The sequence below is a fragment of the Rhizopus microsporus genome (genome assembly GCF_002708625.1).
Source record: "Rhizopus microsporus ATCC 52813 unplaced genomic scaffold scaffold_24, whole genome shotgun sequence".
NCBI lineage: Eukaryota > Fungi > Mucoromycota > Mucoromycetes > Mucorales > Rhizopodaceae > Rhizopus > Rhizopus microsporus.
The window spans coordinates 93,982-112,078 of NW_019671939.1; the positions used below are offsets into that span (position 1 = coordinate 93,982).

Genomic DNA, 18,097 nt, shown 5'->3' on the forward strand with positions numbered 1-18,097 from the left:
ATTTCGAGTTTATGCTACTTTTTTATTGTCCGCATTTAGTCTTTTTCGAGTGCAGTTACGCTTTGAACTACGATTGATGAACATAGAGGGGGGTATAAAAGGGGATTTATTGTTTATGAATAATCATTTTGATGGCTCATTTGAAGTATTGGCTCTACTTGCAAATACAAGGATCCACTTCATATTAGTGAGCATATATCTTAATGCCTTTGTCCATGATTCGTCTTGGTTGAACTGTAATCGAATGGATAGATCGCCAATCTTGTCCTTATTGATCCTATAAGGCAATCGAAGACTCTTATCCTTTTCTTCTGCAAAGTCTGTCAATTGCTTTAGACAATTTAAAACAGCTACCATTGCATGATCAAATCTTCTATTTAAAAACATTCTATTAAGCCCAAAGTCACCTGAACCATATCTATATGTATATATATGAGTTAGCATACCTTGTATCAACATGTATAGTACTTACAGTTCATAAGATAGCACACTGTCACCCTCTATCTTTTCTACTCTTGAAAATGATCCCATAGGAACCAATCGATATCTATAGCAAACAATGAAAACATGCTCTCCTCACTGATTGTACATCTATTTACGTCTGGAATTGGAACTTTAGCTTATTGGCTATAGTATACAACAACAATAACGTCTGGCCCCACGCTGCATTGATTTCATTCCACTCGACCTTAAAACAAGAATAAGTTTGGTTGAATTGTATACATATATATGCGCGCTTACGGGATGTGTACTGAGTCTACCTAATCTAAACCCATTGATCGTTCCAAAGGGCCCATCGTGCGATATACAGAACGCATCATTATAAACCACTGTTTTCTGCAATTTTTCGTATTGTCTCACGTCATGATCATATTTCAAATTGATAGAATCTCTTTCATTTTGAAATGCGTCAAGATCCAGTTGATATTCATTACATTTCTCCCAAAATTGGTCTTCTTCTTGGTTCAATAATTTCAAGTCCTGTTCCAAGCTCTGTAGTTCCTGTTCAAGCCTTTTCTCTTCCTCTTGTAGCCCTGATAGCTCTTCCAACGCCTCATCTTCTGCTACTTGTAGCTAAGTCATATTAATATTTGCTCTATCATTTTATCCAATATCATTTACCTCCTCAAGCTGCTTTTTAAGCTCTTGCTCTTCTTCATCGCTCAACTTGCTATCTTTTACCTTTTTCATAAATTCAATATAGCAATCTCTCTCACGACTCACGTCCTCCAACTGCTTCTCTAAAGCTTCTAAAAGCATATCTGTGCACTCCTGACATAAAGGATGGTCTACGTTTGACTTGCTTGACATGATATCAAACAAACGGTTGGCAACTTTCAATCGATGAGATAAACTGTTGTTTCTCGTCCAGTTTGCCTCTTCTATAGCTGCAGCGCTCGGGCTAGACATAAAAGAAGAACCGTTATCTTGTGCTGTTGTTGCTGTAGATTTGGAAGCACTGCCGAGGACAGTGGTTGACTTGGAGGTCAAGAGAGAAACTGGCCTTGCAGTTGTACTGGTGCTACGAATATGACTGCTGCTACTGCTTGTATGGTGAATAGCTTGAGGGTGAGGAAGCATGACAAAAGACTCTGATACAGGAAAGCTTCTTCGTTTATCTAATGTTGTGTAGGAAGGCGTGGAACTAGGTTTTTTGATTCCCATCAGTTTACGAGACATGGGCTCTGGAAATGTCGTCTTGTTTGATGCACGCTTCTGATGTTCTTGTGCCTCATACTGTTCTTCTGCAAGTAATGGAGCTATCGTAAAATGGTTTAGCGTTTTCTTCAGCAAGTGAGCTTTCATTTATTCAAATACCAATAAGCATATCAGCAGCTGCTTGCTCTAGATTCATTAAGGAATCATCAATCTTTAATGACTGATTGCAACGTTGACAGGAAAACGACATTTATGCATTTATTTATTTTATATATATATAAAAAAAAGGGTAGACCATAAAATGTATTTTAAGCATAAAGTGAGCATGTGTGACCTTTACTAAAAGTAGATTCTGCAATCCCCTCCCAAAACGATCTCAGTTACGTGAAGGTCTTGTATTTAAAAAAGTTACCATCATACTTTATATGATCTAATGATGGGGAATAATCTCTTATAGATATTTATATATCTTACATTATCCCTCCCTCCCCTGTTTTTTTCCTGAAAGGTTATGATCTTCCTATGCGACATCATGTATCACAAAAATACAAACACCACTTGTGGAGGAAAATCATATGGGTTGTTGCTGTTGTGAAAGATAAATATTCTTTTTCTTTTAGTTCTTTTTCTTTTTTCTTTATTAAACATGGACGACATTCGTTTATTAATCAAGCGTAATTCTCCTCCTGCATTGGCAGTGCAAACCATCCGATCTGCCCTTGCAATGAATCCAACAGCTTGTAGAAGTATTATTAATGACTTTACACGTCCTCTCAAGGAACAGAAACGATTTATTCGTAAATTCGATAATGAACACTGGAAAGGAAGCTTGATAATGTCAGAAATGATACGATGTGATGATGAAACTGCCCTTAAACGGTTACAAAAGGCTGATATCGTCATTTTTGAAATCCATGGTAAGAAAATATTCCAAGTTACATATAGACTCTTATGTTATTATCAGGAGGTGGATTTAGGGCAGGACATAGTACGATGTATATGGATTCTTTTATCAGTTGGCTGAGGCTTTTCAAGAGCAAATACAATCTCTATGCATGCATCATGTCTGTTGAATATGGTAATCCAAATTATTCCAAATTTAGAAATGATATTCATGCTTTATCATTGCGCCATTAGGATTAGCTCCCAAGTACAAATATCCTGAGCCTGTTCACCAATGTGTCTCTGCTTACAACTATCTGACGAACCATCTCGGTGTTTCTCCTTCTAAAGTTGTCTTCTCTGGAGACTCCGCAGGCGGGGCTCTTGTCATAGAGACACTGATAAGAACTTATGCACCTGGCATCTTGGATAACCTTGATGCACCCAGGACAAACTTTGATCTTCCTTTGCCTGCTGCAGCTTTGTTATCATCTCCTTTGGTATCACCCGATACAACGCAGGAGTCGTGGAAGAAATATGAAAAGAAGGATATCATATCATTGTCTCTAGCAAAATCCGTATTTAAGGAATACTTGGATTTGCCAAATGTCAAGATGGAGGACTTGCCCATCCTACGAATAAGTCAAATCAATAATCATTTCGATAGATTCTTGCCAAAGAATGTACTTGTGATTGCTGGCATCAAGGAAGTCTTGTATGATAGTATCATCCAAATGGTAGACTTTATAAAGCAAGATGGCAAAATCAATCTTACCTTCCTCGAAGAGAATCTTTTGCACGACTGGTTCCTTATTCATGAGGTTATCAGCAAGAAAGATAAAGGAGTCATTCAAAAATATGATGAACTCTTTGTTGACTTTGCAGTGAAAGCTGTTAAAGAAGCACGACATGCTTTAGTAACACAAACAAAGGGAACAGTCCCAGAGCCTTTGAAGAGCAACAACGATAACAACATTGATGTGGACTCTGTGCAAGAAAAGATAATTCCAGAGATTATTGAAAAGTTGGAAACGCCTTTTGTATTGCTCGAAGATGCCAAGTTCCCCAAGCCTGCAATCTATAAACCAAACACTATTCTGTCAGACTACGCTATTGTATCAGATGAGCCTAGTGCTAACCAGAATACTGCTATTGCTTCATAAAAAATAAACATTTTTTAGTATTTATGCTGCCACATTTGTCTGGTGGGCCAAGTCTGGTTTTTTACGTCATTGTTGCTTTGCGTTGCCAAGAGTAAGAGAGATTATTGGCGCACTCCCTTGCGCATTACCAAATCTCAAAACAGTGGCACTGCCTTCTCATGGAGTAGTACGCGAGGAGTGTACGTTTCCTCTTGCTGTTATATTATTTCGACCCAATTAGTATAAATATTATCGCAAGCGCGATATTTTTCGTAGGTACGTGAAATTGAAATCATGTTACCACAAGTTTAAAAGTGTTGTGTGTATTCAGAGGCTTGAAGCTTCCCTTCTCTGCGAAATAAAGTGATATAAAATTGTTTTCAAAAAACTATGAATTTTACTATTTTATATTAAGTAAGTGAATCAGGTGGTAGCTTCTAGAATTAGCCGTAAGGATATCAAAGATATCTATTTATTGTAAAAGTGCGTCCACTAATAATTGCAAAGACAAGTATTAGCATCTCGCGCACTCCTCGCGTACTACTCCATGAGAAGGCAGTGCTACTGTTTTGAGATTTGGTAATGTGCCAAGAATCTTCCCTTTTTAAATAAAGTTTAACCTTAATTTATCTCTCTGCATAAATATAACACCAACGTCCACTATGTTTAACCAAGAAGTTCTCAAATTTATATATGAGCGTCGCATTTTAATCGAAGTTGAATTTGAAGAAATCTTTGCAGTTGGAAACAAGTTCAGGCCTAAGGATGAGTCTAGAGACAAATCAAAAGCTTTTGGAAAGAAGAATAGCATCATGCTTAGCACCCTCAGATCAGACAAGAGTATGGTCACTACTATGTGTAAGTATGGATATCAGTATTTGTTCTGCTAAGAAGGCGGTTATCGTTATACAGCAAGCTGAATCTTTCGAGAAGCTCAAGGGCACACGTAGCACTGATACTCAGCGATGTGGCTACTCTTGTATGCTTTATGCTGTCCATGAGGATAATCAATTCGTCATCAGAAAGGTTGTTTCGCAACATAACCATCAGATTATGCAAGATCCTCGCGTGTATGCTCTTAACCGTCGCTTAGATGCAGTTCAACTTGAAAGAGTATGCGCTCTTCTTAAGCTTATAGAAAGCACTCCAGCAAAAGTTTACCAAATGCTGGCTAATGAAGGTGTTCTTATTGTTAAAATGGATATATATAATATCTATACTCAATTTGTGAAGCAAGCACCTGATGTTTAGAAATGCTTCGTTTCATTGATGGTCATGAAATGAAAGGGTACCTTGTTCACTACTCCATTAAAAGTTCTAATACTGTTACGGCTTTCTTTGCAGGCATGGATGGTATATAAGCAAGCCCAAAAAATGTCTGAATGCATTGTTTAGATGCAACCTATAAGATGACTAATCATAGTATGGTCTTGCTGAATATTGTTGGTACTGACTGTGTAAGTGGTCAAGTAAAGAGCACGTTGGCCAACATCCATATTACTGGAGTCTGGATGGACAATGAGAACGAAAGTGACTATGAATGGGCACTTGAATGTTTTAAGGAATGCGTATTCCCGGCAAGCTCGACAATTGAACTGCCTAATGTTTTCGTTACCGACAACGACAAACCATTAAAGAAAGCACTGGACAAATCCTTTCCTCAAAGTGACAAACTGCTTTGTTATGTTTATATCATGCGAAGATTTCAAGTTCATGGGCTTTCCAAACTAACAAGTCTCTATTCAACTGAAGAAAACAAAAAATATGAGAAAAGAGAAATTGCCCAGCTTGCTTCTGATATCGCATTATCAGCCAACACTCGCCAACATCTGAATGTAGCCATCGTCAAGTACAAAGCATATTCTAAGCTGTAAGGTCGTTGTACTGATAATATCGAGCATGTAATTGAATACTTGAATAAAGAGCAAAAACACTGAATTGCTCTGTACGCAAACGAATACGTACAATTGGGCAATAGAGCATCAAAAAGAGTTGAGAGTACACATGCCTCACTAAAGCAGTTTGTTCAAGCTTCTTCTGGCAAGCTTGATCTGGTAACTCAAAAGATAAACCAGTGAGCAGAAGAAAAAGCAAGCATAAGAAAACTGAACGTCAGCAAGAAACACTAAAGCAAAGTGCAAAATTGATCAATCCTAAGGCTGAATACAGACTTCAATACCTTGTAAGGAAAGCCTCTAAGTATGCAATGGATAAAATCAAATTAGAAATAGCCATTTCAACTTCTGCAGGTACTGTAGTTAATAGCTCTTGCCTCTGTTCAACGAAAAGGAACTTTCGCTTGCTTTGCCAACATATAATTGCAGGTTATGATATCATTCCCCTAAACATAATGCATAAAAGATGGTTGAATAGCGATGCATGCAATAGCTTTGCTATAGAAAGAAATCTTGGCAAAAGAGCAGCCATTTGAAACCGAAAAACAAGCTGATTCTGATATACTTGCTCAACTAGAGCACATAATACAGCTTACGTACAGCATAGTATCCGTGTAATATTCGTTGAAGATAAACTATTAAGTTGTAAAAGTCAACGGGGCAAAAGAATAGTGTATTTATTAAGTGAATGTCCTATTGACTTATATATGGTTATTGATGCGTGGGGGTCTTACTTTTCTACACTTTGTGGGGGGTTTTCATTTACTGTCAAAGTGTTACCCTTGCAGTTATACCTCAGTGAAATTTCTAGACCATTTATATAGGTGAATTTCTAAACTGATATATGTTATGTATACGATGTATCTAGTGTGTAAATACCACAACTAGGTTTATTCGTTGAAAAAAAAAATATTTATAGAGGAGGATTTTCCATATCAATAAGGGTGCCATATTCTTGTTATACCTTTTCTATCAAAAGGATATACACAGTTCTAACAGTACTTCTGTCTTTTTCTTATTTCTACCCTACGTATTTCTATTATCCCAAACATCTTTATTGATTGTATTAAAAAACTTTAATTATTAAAATCCTTCTATAGAATATTCCTATTGACTACCTGTTGAGCTTGCTGCTGTTGTTTTTATCCAATCGCCGTGTCTAAAGAAAGAATGGTTATGGTATGAACTTTAGTGTACAATGGAGTCTGTATTTCTCTTGAAGATTGATATTCTTCTCACGTAGTTCACTAATCTAATAGTTCAGTGAAACATGTTTCCAAAACAGGACAAGCGATTACACTAACCTGAATACCCCTTTTTTATAAGAACTTGAGTTTTTTCTTCTTCTTAAACTAAAACTATACACGAAATTGGGAAAGTATGATGCTTTATATTAATTTATCATTATTTACACAAATTACAAGTAAGCTGTTATTAATTAAATCAAATTCCATCAAAAGGTCATGCATTTCAGAATAACATCGTTGTGCCACAGTAACAACATTGCAGCAATCACTATAATGAATCTATTTCATTGTTTGCTACATATAAAACTTTAAAGAATATATTCTTTCTTCCTTCTTTATAAATCAAAAATGCCCCGGGATGAACTACATCAAGAAGATTTTGTGAGAAAATGTAAATTATCTAGCGTTTTGAATAGTAAGAAGATAGACGATGTATAGTTGCATATGGGTATGCATCTATTTCTGTGACGATGGAGTCAAGAGCCTCAATCCCGGTGAAGGTAAATATTAATGCTATGTTGTTATTACTGAATTTGGGCAGCTAACGCATTGATATTCAAGAGGATCCAAATAGCACTTTCAAAGAAACGTTTAGCCATTAAAGTAGATGAATACAGAACGAGCGTAGTGTGTAGTAGCTGCCATGGTGAGCTTCAGAAGGTTTATGAGCCAGAAAACACTTTGATCTGTAATCACAAGTATGACTTTATTACATTTATCTAATGTTTTAAGAATGACTAACACAAACTGTTTACAAAGAGAAAGAGGATGCTGCCTAATGAAAAAAAAAAGTAGATTAAGCTGTTTAGGATCCGACAAAAAAGTAATATGCAAGAGCAGCGAATGCGTTGAGCGCAGAAATCCAGGTACTTGACAAGAACGCTTAGAGTGATAAAAAATTAACAAACAGTAAATATAGAAAGAAGAATAAGCATCTACCCATTGAAAGTATGTTACTACTGTTCAGTTAGTGATGCAGTCGGAGTAAAATTATTTTTATCTGTTCAAGAACTCCAAATTAATAATACTCGAATAGATCTGGAATCGAGACGTGAAAACAGCAAAAAATATCTGTTCAATATTGACAAATTATATTTCTTCTAATTTTAACATTCAGTCAAGACCAGAGTCGCTTCAAAGAGGTACACGAGCTGTGCAGGACCATTAAAGCAGGTCATTCAGCCTTTTCATTAGGCCTACTAATTTAGTAAGTGGAAAAAACAAAAAAGTGACGTAACTACTAATCATTTTTAGGGCGTGCGCCTAACATTAATCCGTTGCCAAATCTTAGTCCGATTGCCCAATGAACATTCAGCATAAATTAGTTTTTCTTTTCTTTTCCATAAGTTTCCCTTGTTTCAAGGTTATTCTTTTTTCTTCTTCTTATTTATCAAGCATTTGGTGCGTGTTTATATCCAATAAAAACTAATACAAGCCTATATATTAAGTCGTCCTAGTAGAATACTATGTCTGAAGCCACTACTCCCGAACAAACTTTGCACAGGGTACTTAGAGTTCTATATGACATATACATATATTAAACGTCTCTTTAGGTCTTCGTTACCAACTTGAACTTTCAAACAAATGAAGAAGCACTCGAAGGTTTTCTCAGCGAAGCTGGCAAAGTGTAAGTTAAATCATGAGACATAGAACTCTATTGACGTGTATTAGTAAGGAGGTTATTATTGTAAGACGCGGTAAAAGATCAAAGGGTTATGGTTTTGCTGGTTATGATACACAAGAAGAAGCTGATAAGGCTGTCAAGGAACTGACCAAGAAAGAACTTGATGGTCGTGAAATTAGAGTTCAGATATCTAACCCTCAAGCAGCAAAGAAGAAGCCTAAAAAAAACAAACGTGCATCCAAGAGAACCGGACGCAAGAACGTAAGTGATTGTATTAGGCTTTGTATTGTAATAACCCTTTTATTTAGGCTGAAGCTTCTGAATCTAGTGAAGAGGAGGAACAGACTGCCCCAGCTAAAGCCAAAGAAATTACCACTGTTAATACCTCCAAGGAGCAAAATGACAAGAACGAAAAGGAAGCATATGAGGAGGAAAGCGGACCTAATACATCTGTCTTTGTTGCCAACCTTCCTTTCAGAATGGGTGTTCCTCAACTTTATGCCTTATTTAAGGAGTACAAGGTTACCTCTGCTATGATAGCTAGACACAAAGCGTAAGTTTGTAGAGGATTTAAAACTTTATCCAGAATTTTTAATAACAAAATTAGGACACGTCCCGGTAGAAGAGGACGTTCCAAGGGTTACGGTTTTGTCGAATTGGAGTCTACTGAGGAACAGGAAAGATTGCTGAAGGAATTTGGTACGGTTGAATTGAAAGGCCGTACTATTAGTGTAAGAGCCGCTACTTCTCAAAAGAAAAAGCCCTCGAGAAGAACAAAGACAAAACAAGAGAAGGACGACAAGGAAAGCGGAAATGAGAAAACAAAAAAAAGCAAGAAGAGTAACAAGAAGCAAAAAGAAGCCTTAGATGCTGTCAAGCAAGCTGAAGAAGGCGTCAAAGAAGTGAAGAAGGAGGATGGTGTTAATGCTGCCAGTGCTGCTGCAGATGCAGTGAAAGAAGTAAAGAAAGAGGATGGCGTTCAGGCTGCTCATGAGGCTGCTGAAGCTGTTAAGGAAGTGAAGAAAGAGGATGGCAAAGATGCAGCTAAGGCTGCCACTGAAGCTGTTAAGGAAGTGAAGAAGGAAGATGGTAAAGGCGCAACTAAAACTACTGATGAAACTGTCAAAGAAGTAAAAAAGGAGGACAGTAAAGATACAGCTAAGACCGCCACAGAAACCACTCAAGACAAGAAATGAAGTGTATAAATAAATAGATAAAACTCTGCTATGTATAATAAACTGTGTACATGTTTTACGTGTAATGTATTTAACGTGGCTTTTATTATTATTATTATTATTCAACCTTTAGGGATTTACGCAAGTATCCTTTCACGAACCAAACAGTTGCAAAACTTACAATAGCCCATAAAAGCCCTATCACAAGTTCAACAGCTTGGTGTATCTTTGACGTTATGTTGAATATCCTTAGCTGAGGCTCGTCCCATCTAACCAAGACTAAGTATATTGATTGATCATCAAGTATTTTCAAAACTTACGTGCTTTCAACCCATGTTCCTTTGCTTGGATCAACTATTTTTACGATATTCTTTCTTTCATCATACTGTAACCCTGTTCCGTACGCTTCATGGTAATTTGTAAGTGATTTGATGCATTTTTGCATGATGCAGTATTCCCCCACTGCGCAATCTTGAATGGTTGTACATGTACGATTCGTTGCTTTACCGTTCAAGGCGCTCAAGAAGCTCAACACAAACCTTGGTATGAGTTGAGGCTGTGGGTTTTGGAAGGATAAAACGGACGCATAGTGGCTAATTGTACTGATACCAGATACTAATAGTACTTTACATAAATCTTTTGTTTAAACAGGATGTATGTATACCACTTACCGTTAAAGTAATTTTGCATCAGTGGACATGAAAAGTTCGATACAAGACAATCAAGCAGAGAATGAACAAGAGTGCAGTTAGCCGAGATCAAGGAGGAGTTGCTATTTCCGTTTGAGGCTTCATTATAAATAGCATTAGCAGTGGAATTGACAAGTCTGCATATTGAGCTTGTCATTTTATCCAAATCCACTTGATAATCCAAATCACTGTTATAGTAACTACAAAAATGGTGTCAATTAGTTTTTAGACAGTGATCTTTTAATTTTCACTTACTTTCCAAGTTTGCTTTGGTAATCGGTAATGACGGCTGCCTTTATCTTGCGGCTCTGTTGAAGAAAGCTCATGGCACTACTTGGAGGGAGCTTTCTTTGTATGCCATCTGAGCTAGCAGATTTCAGACCGGGATATTTCTCAAGAGATGCGACAAGAGGTTGATTTAGCTCTTGATCATCAACATGAATATAATAACCCATATAATCAGAGTTTATGCCGGAAACAGACTGGAACTCAAAAACACTTTCTATCTTGTCAAAACGAATACGTTTAAAATCTGCATTTCGAACGCAAGGGAAAGTACATGTCGCATTCAGATAAGGGCAGGGTATAGCCCTTGTAGCATTGGTGCACTCGAAAGGAGACGTGATATCCTTTACGAATCGCTGAGATCCAGCAAATGCCCAATCCTCTGCTGTGAATAAGGTATACAGAATATGCTTTGGTAAAGTGTCTAATACTACAGGAGCCTATAGCATAAAGTGTGAATATTCATCGTGATTTGCTTATGTCTACCCTTACACGCGATAAAGCTTCAGCAACAGCTAGTACGGCAACTAGCCCTGAAATATCTTTGGAGGCTCCTATGGTCAGATCATGAAACAAGGCGCGACTATCCAGCTTTGAAGAGACGACAATGATTGGCTTATTGTCGTCTGCATCAAGATTGATTGATGGTGTAGAATAAACGCTCATCCCACCAACTGGCTGGCACCAACCTAAAAGTATTTGGTTCATTCTATTAAAAAAAACAGTCAAGGGTAGTTATTACCTCTTCGTAGACATGTTTTTGCATTGACTGCTGCCCACATGAATAAATCAAAATCAACAGCCTTTAGTGGATATTGTCTATACTGTTTCTCTGCATTGTATGCTACAGCCTACACACACAAAATGACGGAAAGAGATTAACATGACGCGCGCGACACACTGTGTTTTGTAGCTGAGCACATACTTGATTGATTTGGTTATAAACATTGTTGGATATGTCGTCGATCGGCTTGATTGCAAATATGGGTATATCAAAGCTTTGTTCTATTAGATTAAGTGCTTGTGAATTCCATTGGTATGGATCAGAATCGTTTGCATATAATCCAAATTGGCAGTTAGGACAAGTTGAATCAGGTGAAGGAATATTGGTATTATTCAACTCGTTCTTGACCAAGACAATAATGCCTGCTACTTTCTTGGTCTGAATTAGCTGTTCTAAGTTACTTGTAGTAAGCAAATCAAGCGTAAGAATAACTGCAGCATCATTAGTCAAGCTGTTGTTATGGATAAAGTTATCCAGATCTTGAGTTGTATTTGCTTGATAGAGTACTCCACTCTTCTTTTTTAGTGAATGACATCCGATTGTTCCTGTAGCATTCAACAGTTTCACACATGGCCAATTGTTTAGATTAGTGTAAATATGAGGGTAAAGGGTAGTAGCAATATCTTCTGCCCTAACTTCAAATAGAAATAACAATAAAGAACAGATAAGAAAAAAGAAGAAATAAGGAAAGAGCAACCTTGAATGTATTGTTTTTATTGAAATACCACTAAACAGCAAGATAAAATACAAGCATATTGTTCTAACAAGCATTATTGTTTGCTACAAAGAAAAAGAAAAAGAAAAAGAAAAAAAAAACTATCTGATTGGCTCAATTATGAGCAAGTCAAAGTCTGAAGCATCTGGATGATTTCTTGAGGTGTATTGACGTGCCAGTTGGCATGTGTTTTCTTCTCGGAAGGCCCAACAGTAATCGAATAGAGATGAGAATCACGTTCTGGCCAGACACTGGATGGGCTTTGATGAGCAGAACTCAAGGCACGGAACATGTCCTCGTCTGTTTTGTCATCACCGGCACAAATGACCAAGTTGGTGTCTGGATTCTTTGATAGAATTCTCTTGACAATTTCTCCTTTATTAATGGACATGGGGCGTACTTCAAGGTTCTTCTTACCAACCAAGATCTCTACTGGATACTTTGATACAATAGCATTCTCCAAGTGGTTTTGACATTCTTTAGCTTGGAAGGCACTAGATAGATTGAATATCATGCTACTCTATTATTTTTCTTATTTACTTACCCATATTCTGCATCAGCCTGTCTATAATGCCATGTGACCGATGACTTTTTGTGTTCTACAAAGCTACCCTGGGTTCGCTCGGTGTAGTAGTCAAAAATCTCAATCACATCCGATTTCCAGCTCATGTCCAAACCATCCACTACACTCTGCCATTTACTTGAGCCTACAGGCTTGACATAGCATCCATGCTCTGCACTAAGGCCGATGTTTTTGATATTGTTGCCTAACCATTCATCCAACGTAGCTTGGTCTCTTCCAGAGATGACCCAGACAATATTTTTGGGATCGTTACACAAACCCTGAAGAGCCTTGAGCATTTCAGGAGAAGGTGTGGCGGCCGAAGGAACCGACACGATGGGAGTCAGAGTTCCCTATGTGTGAATATTTAGCTTTTAGAAAAACCAGAATATGAAGCTACTTACATCATAATCAAAAAACATAATTCTCTTTTTAGCTGCTTTATAGTCTGTTAGTAACTTTGGACTGTTTAAGGTGGGCGTCGCACGGGACTGCAAGTCGTGTTGCTGGCTGATTGTGACAAGCTGCTTGATGAACGAATGAGCCCAGAAATCAGCGGTTCGGCTAGTAACGTGCCTATAAAGTTGCTAACCTAATGTTGGACAAAAGAAGCCTTTTTTCCATCTATTACACATTTACCTCATGACGTGTGGCTTTCTCATCCAAGGACATCGTCAGTGCGTCATTGATGCTCTTCGCGACCTCTGCGTAGTCCCACGGGTTGACCAAAATAGCGGCGCTCATGGATCCGGCTGTTCCAGTAAATTCAGACAAGATGAGTTGGCCAGGCTCATTCTTGTGGTGCTGACAGAGAACGTACTCATAACTAGTTGTGTTCATGCCATCTCGACTGCAGGTAATCAGCAGCAAATCAGCTACAGACAACAAGGCATAGTACTCATCACGGTCAATGTCTTGATGATAGTAGTGAATGGGCGTATATTCCAAAGAACCGTACTTGCCATTGATATGGCTCACTGTTTCTGAGATCTTGGCCTCCAGCTTGGAATGATCTCCATGAGTGGGTGTAGCGACCTGGATCAAGACGATCTTGTTACGCCATTCGGGATAATCCCTCAAAAATCCCTCGAATGCGTGAAGCTTTTGAAGGATGCCCTTGGTACTGTCTAATTTGTCTCGACCAGCAATGATCTTTTTGCCGCTGTGCATGTCTCGAATAGCGTTCATCTTGGGTCGGACACCAGGCTGTTTACTAAATTGGCTTACTCGGGCACAATCGACACCGATAGGGAATGTGCCAACTGAGATCAAGGTTCCATGATGACTGACACCGATCTGAGTGGTTTCACAGCCCAGGACACGTGTACAAGAAGAGATGAAATGTCTCGCGTATGAATAGGTCTTTAACAATATGAGTGGCAAAGAAAAAAATATCGTATTGGCCATTTTACCTGAAAACCAGCTAGATTAGCTCCCAATATGCCTTGTAATATCTCATTACGAGCTAAGGTGATTCGTCAGTAATTATGATTATATCTATTTTTTAGGCATATTTTACTTTGAAGGCATCGAAATACTTCAGAGCTTGGGAAAGTGACGTGGATAAAAATACCAATGGCTGCATCAGGCAGTGCTTCACGGATCATTTCAGGCACCAAAAGCAAATGGTAGTCATTAATAAAGACTAAGTGACACAATGGTTAAGTAGATACAATAACAATAAAAAGGAACTTACTAATATCATTTGATTGATATCGATCGATGACTGTCTTTGCAAATTGACGATTAACAGCTACATAGTCATCCCAATAGCTTTTTTCGACCCTGCTACTGCATGAGGAAGATCTTTCCAAATAATGGAATACAGGCCAAAGAACTGCAATATTATGAGTAAATAAATAAAAACAAAAAGAATTGATCTACCTTGTTTACAATAACCTTCGTAATGACCATGCGATTTTTCATCAAGAAATACAGGTATAACATGAGCTGTTTCCCAAAGAAGAGCCTGTAGTTTGACCTTATCCTCTAGAGCGAGCTTATTAGGAGTGATCAGTTTACATGTACCTTGCTCCTTGATAGGGCCTGTCCAGCCGATATGTATGGTTTCATAATCTTTACGTAAGCTTTGAAGTCCAGCATACAGGGCTTGATGACCTCTTCGTTCTACAACAGTCCAGTCGGCAGCATGAAACCTCATGCGTAAGGTAGTGCCACGTCGATGGTGGCGTGCCAGCTTAGAAATAGGTGCAGCGGCTACAGCATCGGAAGACGACGGCTCGTCCAAGGCAGGCATGGGCGGAGGGTACTTGGAAGAAGGGGATCGAGGAGGAGAGAGAGGCAATTGGTGGTCAGTGTGTTGAGCACGAAGGATGTTGTATGGAATTTGATGTGTAACATGAATGATACGTCCCTTGATATGAGGCGATTGACCAGAAAGGGGTAAATAATGAGCTACATTCTCTGCAGTTAAAGGAATCATGGAGAAAGAAACAAGGAGATCCGACGACAACAGAAAAAATACGGCTGTATTTATACATATTGTCACGGGGTAAAAGACGTTACAGAAAAACGGGGGAGAAAGTAGAGTTACACTTGAGGCATATGATTGATAAAAGAGTAAGGCTTAATCATGTTACAGAAGTAATCTATTTCCTATCCCAGTAAAATCTCAAGTGGATCCTTTATCGATGACTTTTTGTGAAGCGGTAAAATACAAAACTTTAAATTTTATTTACGGCAGCGGTCATAATTTTCCACAAACCAGTCAACAGATTCCTTGATGGCTATTTTAGCTGTTAGTTTATGCCTATGATCTATTCACTGTTGCTTACCAGTTTCAAAGGGGGTAAATTGGAAATCAGGAAGGTATTTCATTAATTTGGCATTACTAGCCGTCTTCTTGTATTGTCCATCTGCCTTGGTTGTATCAAACTATCGCGCGATGATTTAGTTATATATCATATAAGTTTCATCTTTCTTACCTTGTATTCTCCCTTAAAATCAAGTGCCTTCACAATAGCATCAGCAACATCTTTGATAGAGACCTCATCTTCTTCTCCAACTAGAAAAAGTTATTAAGACTTTGTACTTGATCTCTTCTTTTTTGTTATTACCTGACAAGATGATTGGGGCAATTTCTTCATACTCTCTTAATGCCCAAACGAAAAGTTTGGCTAAATCACGAGAGTAAATAAATTGACGAAGAGGCTTACCACTTCCCCAAACAACAAAAGGCGTGTCGTTCTCTAAAATAACAAATTAGATCATCAATCATCTCTTTTCCTTATTGTTTACTCTTGGCAAGATAGCACTTGTGTGTCAAGCCAGGCAAGACATGAGATCCTTCAAGCTCATAGTTGTCGTGTGGACCAAAGATGTTGGTAGGAATAACAGAAGTGAAATGACATCCGTATTGTTCATAGTAAGCACTTGTAAAAGTTAAGATACAATGATGATAAAACTTATAAAGGTTACTTACTGGTTATAAACATCAATCATACGCTTTCCATGAGCATAGCCAAAGTTGGAGTCGTGAGGAGGACCGTTATGAACCATGGTTTCATCAATAGGATAGGTTGTCTTATCAGGAAAGATACAGGTAGAAAGACAAGAGACAACCTTCTTGACATTATGTTCCTTGGATTGCCATAAGACATGTTCATTAATAAGCATGTTATCACGCAGGAAGTCGAGCTTATATTTCATATTTTTAAATAAACCACCGACCATGGCAGCCAAGTGAATGACATGAGTAGGCTTATATTTATCGAAAATAGCCTTCACATCTTGTTCTTTTCTATAATTTATATATGCTTGTGGTTAACAAGCTGTCAATTAAAATAGATAAAACTGTACCTCAAGTCACCGTCTTTGGAAGATAAAAAGATCCAAGTTTCTCCTTCTCTCTTACCAAAACGTTCACTCTTTTCGTTTTCAATGACCCATTTAATAGCTTCTCCAACAAGACCAGTGCCTCCGGTGACAAGAATAACTGATTCAGTTGCCATGTTAAGATGAAAGATTAAGAAAGAAAAAAAAAAAGAAGGCTGGAAAAAGGGCTTAATATGCTGCGTTTAAATATAAAAATTGGGCTGTTGAGCTTGGCGTAGTACGTAAATGGCGCAGATCATTTTTTATATTCTACACAAGTACTTGTATTTTAGACAAGTAAAGGTAAAGGATTGATCCTAGACGAGATAATAAATCAAAATTACAAAGTATGCAATGAATGTTTATTTTGATGTATTACTGCTCCCAGTGATAAACAAGTCTTTCTTTTAAAGGAAAAATTCTTTTTAAAGGGGGCACGCGTCCCTGTAAGCTTGTTTACTTGAATGATCTTCAAGTATAAAAGTATGCTCACTATTTTTTAATTAAAAAAACTCCATTTTAAATTCTAATTGACTTATTACATAAAGGAACTGACAAGAGGAGAGCCAAATGAAAACTTTACAAATTCGTATTCTATATCAAATAACATGAGAATGCTTTGATCCCTGAGCAAGTTTAGTGTGACGCCATACATTGACAAGTTTCGTTGACGACATTACAGGAAGCGCCTGCAGCATTGCCCAACTCAAATTTATTCTGTAGCTTTCTTCTCTATAAATTGCAAACTAGCAATTTTGCCAAACAGACGACAAAGGATGTGACAGATACCCAGCCTTGGTATAGAAAGTTTTTCTAACTCCTGCCTACGCTGGCAATGCTTCCTCATATAAGACGCACGCATAGAGAGATGTAAAGAGTATAGAATACAAGAATTTTTTTTATTGTTTTTCTAAGAATAAAACATCTATCACTACTTCCTCTTTATAAAAGACGAGATACACATGACTCAATAAGCGATGGTACATGATATACTACAAATAGTTTTATCCAATCCATTGAAAAGAAATGGTATGTACAGACTGTGGAAAGGTGGGTCGCTGCAAAAAGAACTATTATGAATGCAAACATGACATACCAGAAACTGCAAGTGATAGTAAATATATAAAGATAAAGTTAAACTATTAGTGATACGATATTGATCTCTTTCTAAAGTAGGTACATCCGGGCACAAGCGCCAGTATTAAGCAAGAAAAAAGGTGGCCAAGAGACAAAAGGTCAGCGTGGGTCCTAGCGTAAGGCGCGCCAACTATAAAGAGATGAACCACAAATCATCCCGTTCTCCTCTGTGCAAAATCCATTTATTGTCCAAAACTGAAATGTTCACAAAAGGTTTGGGCTCAAGGTATCACGATTTTACAAGCAGGATTCAATTTGATCAATGTATCAAGGGCTTCTATAAAGGCACATTAAAGACTAAAATGATATCTGCCTGTAAAGCCAATTAATCATGTATGCCTATAGTCCATGGAAAGTTTAGATGTTAAAGGAATTGCCATTACTTTTCTTTTCAATTAGTATGGCGGACTTGACTCATAACGATAACAACAAAGTTTTGTTTGGAAATACTATAAATAAGATGGGGT

At 37.7% G+C, this 18,097-nt stretch overlaps 8 protein-coding genes across 8 annotated transcripts; 4 read left to right on the forward strand and 4 right to left on the reverse strand.

Moving 5' to 3' along the window:
• Window position 1: 1 nt before the first annotated feature.
• RHIMIDRAFT_269175 (APG6-domain-containing protein) lies at window positions 2-1,952 on the reverse strand. Its single transcript, XM_023612115.1, has 6 exons — window positions 1,819-1,952; window positions 1,123-1,760; window positions 742-1,074; window positions 600-688; window positions 473-547; window positions 2-418 (listed from the first exon to the last, which is right to left on the reverse strand). The coding sequence occupies exons 1-6, from the start codon at window positions 1,907-1,909 to the stop codon at window positions 124-126; spliced, it is 1,521 nt and encodes a 506-aa protein (XP_023462085.1). The 5' UTR covers window positions 1,910-1,952; the 3' UTR covers window positions 2-123.
• Window positions 1,953-2,287: 335 nt separating this feature from the next.
• Window positions 2,288-3,868, forward strand: RHIMIDRAFT_295163 (alpha/beta-hydrolase). The gene is made up of 3 exons (XM_023614155.1): window positions 2,288-2,576; window positions 2,624-2,737; window positions 2,797-3,868. Exons 1-3 carry the CDS (start codon window positions 2,306-2,308, stop codon window positions 3,702-3,704), a joined length of 1,293 nt encoding a protein of 430 aa, XP_023462086.1. The 5' UTR covers window positions 2,288-2,305; the 3' UTR covers window positions 3,705-3,868.
• Window positions 3,869-4,580: 712 nt separating this feature from the next.
• RHIMIDRAFT_269178 (uncharacterized protein) lies at window positions 4,581-4,801 on the forward strand (the record flags this gene model as incomplete). Its single annotated transcript, XM_023612116.1, has 1 exon — window positions 4,581-4,801. A coding segment is annotated over one exon (210 nt), but the record flags the coding sequence as incomplete, so codon positions are not given.
• Window positions 4,802-5,092: 291 nt separating this feature from the next.
• Window positions 5,093-5,557, forward strand: RHIMIDRAFT_247787 (uncharacterized protein; the record flags this gene model as incomplete). Its single annotated transcript, XM_023610446.1, has 1 exon — window positions 5,093-5,557. One exon carries the CDS (start codon window positions 5,093-5,095, stop codon window positions 5,555-5,557), a length of 465 nt encoding a protein of 154 aa, XP_023462088.1.
• A 2,609-nt stretch (window positions 5,558-8,166) lies between these two features.
• Window positions 8,167-9,694, forward strand: RHIMIDRAFT_75368 (uncharacterized protein). The gene is made up of 5 exons (XM_023615645.1): window positions 8,167-8,330; window positions 8,379-8,452; window positions 8,497-8,710; window positions 8,758-9,002; window positions 9,057-9,694. Exons 1-5 carry the CDS (start codon window positions 8,292-8,294, stop codon window positions 9,643-9,645), a joined length of 1,161 nt encoding a protein of 386 aa, XP_023462089.1. The 5' UTR covers window positions 8,167-8,291; the 3' UTR covers window positions 9,646-9,694.
• Window positions 9,695-9,724: 30 nt separating this feature from the next.
• Window positions 9,725-12,182, reverse strand: RHIMIDRAFT_219712 (uncharacterized protein). Its single transcript, XM_023607388.1, has 8 exons — window positions 12,108-12,182; window positions 11,524-12,017; window positions 11,341-11,449; window positions 11,091-11,287; window positions 10,569-11,038; window positions 10,296-10,513; window positions 9,945-10,239; window positions 9,725-9,893 (listed from the first exon to the last, which is right to left on the reverse strand). Exons 1-8 carry the CDS (start codon window positions 12,151-12,153, stop codon window positions 9,743-9,745), a joined length of 1,980 nt encoding a protein of 659 aa, XP_023462090.1. The 5' UTR covers window positions 12,154-12,182; the 3' UTR covers window positions 9,725-9,742.
• A 33-nt stretch (window positions 12,183-12,215) lies between these two features.
• Window positions 12,216-14,820, reverse strand: RHIMIDRAFT_207982 (uncharacterized protein; the record flags this gene model as incomplete). Its single annotated transcript, XM_023607021.1, has 8 exons — window positions 12,216-12,591; window positions 12,642-13,012; window positions 13,064-13,246; window positions 13,299-14,021; window positions 14,072-14,124; window positions 14,179-14,304; window positions 14,356-14,496; window positions 14,544-14,820. The coding sequence occupies 8 exons, from the start codon at window positions 14,818-14,820 to the stop codon at window positions 12,216-12,218; spliced, it is 2,250 nt and encodes a 749-aa protein (XP_023462091.1).
• A 291-nt stretch (window positions 14,821-15,111) lies between these two features.
• RHIMIDRAFT_316119 (NAD(P)-binding protein) lies at window positions 15,112-16,664 on the reverse strand. The gene is made up of 7 exons (XM_023615042.1): window positions 16,479-16,664; window positions 16,102-16,419; window positions 15,918-16,051; window positions 15,737-15,868; window positions 15,605-15,684; window positions 15,455-15,554; window positions 15,112-15,406 (listed from the first exon to the last, which is right to left on the reverse strand). Exons 1-7 carry the CDS (start codon window positions 16,628-16,630, stop codon window positions 15,351-15,353), a joined length of 972 nt encoding a protein of 323 aa, XP_023462092.1. The 5' UTR covers window positions 16,631-16,664; the 3' UTR covers window positions 15,112-15,350.
• Window positions 16,665-18,097: the final 1,433 nt, after the last annotated feature.